Below are 8,709 nucleotides of genomic sequence, written 5' to 3'. Positions count from 1 at the left end.
GGTTATTATACAATATATTTCCATAGTTGCTACCGTTGGATAAACAAAAGGGAGGGGGAACTAGGGCAGGCAGTAGTCAGAAACAGAAATACTGCATTTTTGAATAGGAAAAGGCTGAAAGGAAAAGAGAAGGATAAATGGGAAAAATAAGATGGATAGAAACAACACCATTAGTAATCATAACTGTAAATGTGAACAGGATAAACCCATCCATAAAAATGAAGGAAAATAGCAGAATGGAGTAAAAGCCAGAATGCTTTTGTTATGTATATAACATATATGTTGTCTACAAAAAATACATTTAAAACAGGGAGATGCACATACAGAAAGATTAAAGGGCTGGAGAAAAAAATCTACTATGCTTCAGCTAAAGTGATTCTTTGTGAAGAAACTGAGGTCCATAATATAAATTGCACAGCAAGGCTTCTATTGCAGTTTCAGCTCTGAGTCCTTTGCTCACTCTAAGTTTAATGTCTCTGGAGGTTTGATGAGTGATACTGAGCAGTGCACTGCCATTTCGTATTTTTGTTGTATAATCTGTAGATCCTGCTCTGGTGCTCTGAGGTAGGTCTGATGAAGGTCCAGGAGACATGGCTTAAGACTTTGCAAGGTGTATCCCGTTTTTCTGACCAGTGACTCAGGCCAGCTCTTGCCAGTGATTGTGTAGAGAGCTAGATGAAATGCAGCTCCTGCAATAACTGATGGGAGATATTTCAGATAGGTGTCAGTATCGATTAAACTTAACTCTCCCAGAAACATGGCTAAGTTTTCCACTTCAGAATTGGGCTGCTCTTGATGAAGGAAATACTGAGTGAGGAAATGATTGATTGTTGGTGCTGAAAGGTCAAAAGTCAGCACTTCCAACAGCCTGCGCTCCATTCTTATGATCTCCTTTTTAGAGAATTGGCCAGCTAGGAGGTTAACAAGCCCTCCTACCCTGAGTGGGAAGACTTCTTCAAACTTGGAGGCAACCAGCAAGGCAGCAATGCCAATCAGGGACAGCTCCCCAAAAGACACTGATTCTAAGGAGAGGTACCTATCTATATAGTTCACGGCCAAGTGCAGAGTCTCATCCTGGAGCTGGTGGAATTCCGCTAGGGACACTAGCCAGCTCACTAAGAAAACCCTTATTCTGTCAGTGCCATCTGGCTGATTCTTCATGAAATCCACATTCAGTTTACGTTTAAGCTCCATTTCCCTGAGGTAAAGATAGATGTCTTCTGCATAGTCAGAGACTTCAATGATATTTGATACCATTTCTTGGGCTTCCAGTTTCATGGACGTGTCCCGAGGAAGAGAGGCTTCAGAACTATCATCCTTTGTTTGATGACAGGGCACCAAAGGTTTTCTTGTCTCTGGTGGTGAAACAGCTGAATTGGAATCCAATATATTGTCCTCGTATTGCACCTTTTTAGGGCTAAGAAGTTCCTTCTCACTCTCAACATCTGGCTCATCCCTTTGAACTGTGAAAGCAGGCTGCTGGCTGGTGGCCTTCCTCTGCTTACCATTAAGCCCGAGAGCAGCAAGGAGGAGACGCTTTGGTTTCTTTGGTGTTGTGGCCGTGGCCCGGGCCCGCATTTTGTTTTGAATCCTACCCAGCACTGTGGGCTTCCAGGAGCGCTTGGCATTGCTGAACTTGTCTGGGTGGATGGTCTCCTGGTTCTCCTGGGAGCTTGCTTCTCTCTGCCTCAGTTCTTCCTGAGTCACTCCTTGTGTCTCACTGAGGCTGCCTGCCCCGGATCCGCTCTGGGCTGCAGTTTGAGTCTGGTGTACTCTGGGCAGTACCCAGTGGAGGCCAAGCACGCGGGGATACATGTCCTTGGACAGCGGGGGGGATAAGCAGATGTGCAGCTCTGATTGTCCTGATGTCTCAGACAGCTTCTGAGGCTCCAGAGGCTCTACCTGACTCTTGAAAATCTGCCAGATTCAATGAAGAACACACAAGTGTTAAACACAAAAGAAGAGAATCTGAGCTATTCATAAACACTGCTCAGATCCCTTACTGATAACCCTTCAATTTTTCACTGACCAGCTCAATGCTAACTTATCAAGCTTACCTCTATAAATGACCTGAAATATGAGGGGTTTTGCCTACTATTCCTGTCACTTCTACAGTGTCCACATTGAACTGCCTCAGAAATGTCCAAGTTTTTACCCAGGACAGGAATGAGTGACTACTGAGACTTTCCAGGCAGCAGCAAGAGGCACTGGTGTAAAAATCCCTTTAGATGGAGTGTGCCCAAACAGTTGGCTCCATTCCCATTGCCTTCTGCAAAATCTAGCAATTCTTTACAATCCTAGGCACCCATTTACTTCTTTTGAAAGGTGAGCAATGCTTATCTCCCTCTCCTGACACCCTTTGACTTTCCCTTCCCTCTTTGGCTACAAGATTCAATTCTCAAATTCTTAAAAAAATTAAGTTTGTAAGGCAAAAATTTTGTAAGACACTTTTCTCTGTAGCTTCTTTGCTTCAGCAGTTGTGATCTGTTGACTTTCAGTTGCTCCAAAGGAAATCTGTCTGAGCTGACATGATCTGGTCCTTTTATAGGAAGTAGCTCCACCCCTTTATTTAACACCTTGAAAAGGTGTGAATTCCCTTGGACTGAATCCTTATTGCTGTAATTCACTAGCACTGAGCTGAGTTAACACTTCTAATATCCAGTCACCTTGAGGTCTTCCAAGTTCACACTTTTTTCTGACTCCTAAAGATTCCCAGTTTTCAAAATGATGAACCTACCTGAGTTTTCAGCCTATAAGGATGGAAGTACTAGACCTTGAAATAAAATTCTATCCTCATTTTTCCTTAGGAAAGATTTCTACCATATTGCATGGAAGATATTAGACTTGGATAGAAGCAACAGCAATTTCTCCATGTGAAAACTTTTGTGATTCTGGGAGAATTATTTCTTCTGAGTCTTTCAGTCTCCTTATGTATAAAATAGGATAAACTACAACCATTGCCTTATTCTGGGGCAGCTAGGTGGCACAATGGATAGTGTACCACACCTGGAGTTAGGAAGATCTAAGTTCAGATCCAGTCTCAAACACTTACTAGATGTGTGATCCTGGGCAAGTCACTTAACCCTGTTTACCTCAGTTGCCCAGCTGCCCACAGGGTCAGGCCAGACAAATTAAGGCCAGCCAAGGAGCAGACTTGAATTCAGGAAGGGATGGGGCCCAAGAGACCAAGTTCCTAGATTTCCCCTGGACTTGGTTCCTGCTTTCCAGAGATGGCTTACCTAGATAATTCTGATGACTGAGAGAGAGGCATCCTTTCATGAGCCCAAAGGAATGACCAAGAACTGAAGTGAGCTTCACTCCCTGAATTTTCAAGCTCAGTCTAAACCCTCCCCTGTGATCCTTCAATTGGCCCAAGGTTTCACCTCAGTTCCCTGACTTCCATGGCTTCTGCAGATCAGGAATCTCACCTGCCAGGCTGGTAAATAAAGATACATGACTCTATGACTCCTATGACTTAAGAGTTCTGGTATGTGATGGTCTCCTAGATATTTAATTCATGGAATAGTTTTCCCAGAGGCAATAAGAAACATTCTTTCCTTGGATATTTATTCATGACATAATGCTAATGATAAGCATTTGCAGAAAATATAGCTGCTTGCTCTTTTCATTGTGGCAAACAATTAGAAATGGAGGGGGTATTTGTTAATTGGAGAATGACTGAGCAAATATTGGTATATGCATGTGATGCTGTAAGGAATGATGAAAGGTTTGGTTTCAAAGAAAACAGGACAAATTTGTATCAATGGGTGCAAAATAAAATGAGCAGAACCAGAATAATTTGTACAATAACAATGCTGCAAAGATGAACAATTTTTAAAATCTCAGAACCTTGATCAACATGACCAAACATTATTTCAGAAGATTCATAATGAACCATGCTATCTATATCTAGATATAGAACTGATAGAGTGCAGATGGAGGAATATTTTTTTGAACATCGTTAATGAGGGATTTTGCTTTAATTGGGGAAAAAAGGTAGTAGTTTATATGTGAAGTGGAGAAATTCTACAAAGACCTTGAGATCAATGTAAAGATGGGAAAAGGTGAAGATGAGGAGAAATATGTGGCATAGCAGAGGAAGAAAAAGAAAGAATGAGAGAGGCCAAAGAACTGTAGATGACAGAAGATATATCATATTTTCTTCAAGAAAAAAACTGGTAGATGCTGGATATGACAAGTACCAAATAATACAACAGAGAATGAAATTTTGTTGTTTAGTCATTCAACTTTGTGACCCCATTTCTGGAGGGATGAATACTCATCAAAAGGGTTCACACTTTCTAAGGGTGTGAACAAGTTTCTGACTGTGTGAGTTAGAAAAAGAAAAGGGTGTAACTCTCCAAATATTTCGCTGGCTTCTTGCCTACCACTAGGTAGGATGTGAATTCACTAAGTGGTTTGCAGCTATTCCACCTAGTTCAAGCTTGTGTTGATTCAAAGTTATTGCCAACCAAAGTGTTAACTTCAACTGGGCAAAGAGAACAAAGGATTCCCTTTTCACAAGTGTGAACTCAAAGAGAACCAAGAATTCCCTTTTAAACTTGCAATATATTTTTCTTAGACCTGGGAACTCCAGACTTTCCCCAATATATTCCTGAGAGTTTTCATTTAAGGTTTTCTTTCAGGAAGCAATTAGTGGATTCTTTTTGTTTTCACCTTAACTTCTGGTACTTATACATTCAGGCAATTTTCATTTGTGATTTCCTGAACATGGCAGGCTACCATTTTTTGGGCCATATTTTTAAGAGAAACTGACAATTCTTAAATTACCTCTTTTACCTGCTTTCTGGGGCAGTTTTTGATAATTGGCATCTTCTATTTTCTTTCATTATTTTTTGTGGTTTGCATTTTTTATTGTCTCATGGAATCATTGAATTTTGTTTGGTTTCTTCTGTTTTCAAGGAGTCTGCTACATGGATAAAGTTTTGTTCCTTCTGTTTTAACCTGCTTATTTTCTTTTCAATTCTTTTTTCTGTAAAATAGATATATCTTTTTAAATACCTTTCTTCATTTTCTCCAGGTAGTATTATGAGCCTTGTGACCAAGTTATTTCCCCCCTAAGACTCGTCTTGTTCTTGTTGTAGAGTTACTTTTTTTTCTGGGCTTTATCTTTTGAGTATACCTTGATCTGTAATACATTTTTCATTGTTTTCACTGTCTTTTTCTATTTTTCTTACATCTTCAACTTAAGCTTCCTAAACTTGGGACTTTGTGCCAGGGCCAAGGTATAGGAGGTAGTCAGGCTTTCTTTGGTTTTGATCTTAATCACTTAATAGCTTGCCGTTAGCTATCATCTCTCCTAGTTTTCAAGTGCTGGAAGATTTCACTTCTCCAATCATAACACTGGGGCTGGTCTCCCTAGTTGGGGCACCATCATGGTCTTCTTTCCAAGTTGAGGTTTCTTTGGTTATGATTTGCCATGATCTTCTGGAATCTTCAGCTGAGCCCATGCTTACTTTCCTCTGGTAGGATCTTTCTTCCAGCCCTGGAGCTTTTTGGAGACCTTTTGATGCAATGCTAGGCTAGATAAAGGACTTTACTGATGTTTCTCTGTATGTATTTCTTGATATATTTTCAGTTTTATGTTCTTTTTAGATCATTGTTGGTATTTACTTGGGAGAGCTGAGTTTTCCTCCAACTCTTCCTGCTGCCATCTTAATGAAAACATCTTAAATCATGGGTTAAGTTGGAAGGAGAATAGTGAAATGGATTTGTCATTGTTTCCTTACAAAACTTCACTTTTGGTGACTGTACATCCATCTTCAGAATGCCATAAGAAAAACTGAAAATGACACTAAGAATGAAAACAAGGGTACTTGGAGTGAGTTATAGTGATCCAAGCCAAAAATCTGTGGGTCTGTTTCACCTAACAGGAAATTAATTTGTACTTATAGAAAGGAGAAGGTGTAGCATCAATCAGTCAACATTTAATGAGCCCTATAAAGGGTAAGTGCATGTAGTAGGCCTTTGAAAGCCTCTAATTCAAGAAATGGAAACACACACACACACACTTATGGAGTGGACCAGATACAACACATGAAACTCCTTAAGCTTAGTTGGTTTCTCACCCACTGCAGTAGTTGGGGGCATGTAGACACTTAACAACCCCTACATGTCCTTTGGTTTGTCCATGATGAAGGCTAATAGTTGCACAAAATATAATCTTAGAATTAGAGATATATCTTAGAGGTCTTCTATTCAAAGCACGGAGATATAACCAAAATAATGAATAGAGTGTGTCAGACTGCATACAAAGTACAAACAAAACACAAATAACCTTTTTTTAAACCCTTACCTTCTGTCTTAGAATCAATACTAAGTATTAATTCCAAGGCAGAAGAATGATAAAGGCCAGGAAATTGGGATTAAGTGACTTGCCCAGAGTCGCACAGTTAGGAAGTATCTGAGGTCAGATTTGAACCCAGGACCTTCTGTCTTCACTGCTTCTCTATCCACTAAGCCACCTAGCTTCCCCCACAAATAATTCCTTAATAGAGACTGTTACCTGGGAAAAACACCACAGAACAATTAAATAGTCAGAAAAAGCCTCTCTTTAATTAAGGATAGGAGTTTAGCACTAAATTTAGGCCTCACAGAGCTGTGCTCTATCAACCCATGAAGAGTCCCAGACTGGCAGCTCTGGTCACCAAACTCCTGGGAGTACCACCATACTAGATGCCAACTTCAAAGAGCCATTCAAGTGGGAAACTTAAATACCTTTCTAGGGAAACATGGGGACTGAGGATGAAAGGGATAGTTGATTGACTTCACAATGGTAACAAAGGAAAATAGAGACAGACCGGAATAACTGTGAGGGGTTGATGCTTTACAATGGACACAAAAGGGAAAGATCTAGCCAAGGGCTGGGCTACTTAGGTAAAGGACTTTGGCCTGAGGGGAAAATCCATTGGGACAAAAGAGATATTTAACACCTGATGGTATCCGCTCTCCTCACCTAAACTGCTTTAAGGTCTTTTGTTAGTCTGAGGGTCTGAGGTTGGACTTTCCCCTCTGGGAGAAATTCTCATGTGACAAGGTCAAATCTGGGGCTTTTCTCCTTTAAGTTAACGTTTTAAACTGGGGGGGAGTCACTGAATCTTACTAGGCTACAAGTTTGGGGGTTTCTAGATTCCACGTTGACAAGACAATGTTGATTTGAACATCTAAGGGACTGATTTATGACCCCAATCTGTGTGTCCACAGTTGTACGATTACTGGAAAATGTAGAGACTGCAAACTGTCCTGCTTATTTTTTATTGATATTGAAACAGTAGTAATAATGACAGCGCAATTTTGGTAAACGAAATGCATCCTTCAAACTTTCTTCCAGCTGGTCTCTCTCCCCTAGCATATGATCATGCATATGCCATGATTAAATAAGATCCCTTGATAGGTATAAAGAAAGAGAGAATGAAGTTCAAAAATTCTTTGATTACCACCAGAGGCAATGTGACTCCTGAACAGGGAGCTGACCTTGGAAGCGCTGAGACCCCCTGTAGGACCCCAAAGTTATGCCACAGGAACCAAGCAACCACAAGCCCGGGACTTTCCAGGCAGGACTTGTCGGAGAACCCACAGTTGCTAACAACAGGACATTCGTTGTAGCACAGTGCAACTAGGTTCTGGGACATTTGTATACACTCTGCATCTAGCTAAAAAGCCCATGCTTCCCTCATAGCGGGGTCCAGGTTAGTTCTAGTGTCCTGGACCCTAACTCTGAGTTAGCAATAACGTTCCTTTTGGCCTTACACTGTTGGTGTGAACTCATCCTTGCAATTGGACCGAAACTGGGCATAACAGCACCTCTGACAAACACAGGCCTTGTGACCACAGTGCTCTCTTGAAACAACTCTAGCAGGGAGCAGGGTCAGTTTGGAGAGGACACTGCCCTGTGCTGATAGAAGGCATTTCTCTACTCCCCTGAAATCACAGGGCCAGTCCCTATCCCACATCTGATGGCTCATATCCATGTAGCCATAAAATAGAGATACCCTGAGGGGTATTCCCCATGGTCATGGGAGATGGCCTGGGTAGGGTCAGATGGAAGAAGGGCTCCACAGATGGTTCATATTCGTATAGTTGAAGATGTGCTGATTGTATGAAGACCAAGAACACTGCACACTTTCTTCTCAATGATTCACAGACACTCAAAAAATTGACCTCACTCTTCACAGATGGAAAATGCAATGGATGATGGATGGATGTCTTTTATTGGGAGGGCAACATATATTTGGTTGTGCAGTCTACCAGTACGTATATAATATAATAGACAATGAACTGGACCCAGAACTGAATAGGAAGAAGAGCACATGCTTGATTGCATTTTGGAAATGACATAATTCTTATTGTAAATCCATCTTGTATCTCAATACTTGGCCACAGACTGGCTGTCCCCCTGTAATAGGCATAGGTTTTAAAAGTTTAAAAGTAGATGTGTGTAAGCATGTTAGGAAAAGCCTTTGCTGGAGATCATGGACATTCTGAATGGAATGCAGGGGGAAGGAGGAAGGGGCTTGCTCTCTGAGACAGACTCCATGGTGGTTGGGACAAGCTGTAACTGACCCTGGGAGACCTCAGAGCTAGGGGAGCTGTACCCTGATTCCCTGGGATCCTGGAGAGTGGTGAAGGTGGAAAGCAGAGGACATCAATCCTGCAAGACAGCACTGAGCAGGGAAATGGCCTGTGATC

The 8,709-nt window shown here is 41.4% G+C and overlaps 1 protein-coding gene across 1 annotated transcript; it reads right to left on the bottom strand.

Annotated features, from left to right (window-relative positions):
• Positions 1-331: 331 nt before the first annotated feature.
• LOC123233186 (cyclin-A2-like) lies at positions 332-7,652 on the bottom strand. Its single transcript, XM_044659338.1, has 2 exons — positions 7,458-7,652; positions 332-1,917 (listed from the first exon to the last, which is right to left on the bottom strand). The coding sequence occupies exons 1-2, from the start codon at positions 7,650-7,652 to the stop codon at positions 457-459; spliced, it is 1,656 nt and encodes a 551-aa protein (XP_044515273.1). The 3' UTR covers positions 332-456.
• Positions 7,653-8,709: the final 1,057 nt, after the last annotated feature.

Source organism: Gracilinanus agilis, chromosome 2, assembly GCF_016433145.1.
Source record: "Gracilinanus agilis isolate LMUSP501 chromosome 2, AgileGrace, whole genome shotgun sequence".
NCBI lineage: Eukaryota > Metazoa > Chordata > Mammalia > Didelphimorphia > Didelphidae > Gracilinanus > Gracilinanus agilis.
The sequence above is the reverse complement of the archived record's forward strand: the minus strand, read 5'-3'. Positions and strand labels throughout refer to the sequence as shown.

Coding starts and splice junctions, on each gene's coding strand:
- LOC123233186 (XM_044659338.1), bottom strand. CDS start 7,652: ATGTCCCAGAACCTAGTTGCACTGTGCTACAACGAATGTCCTGTTGTT. Junction 1,918..7,457: donor GAGTCACATTGCCTCTGGTG/GTAATCAAAGAA, acceptor TGAATCTGGCAG/ATTTTCAAGAGTCAGGTAGA.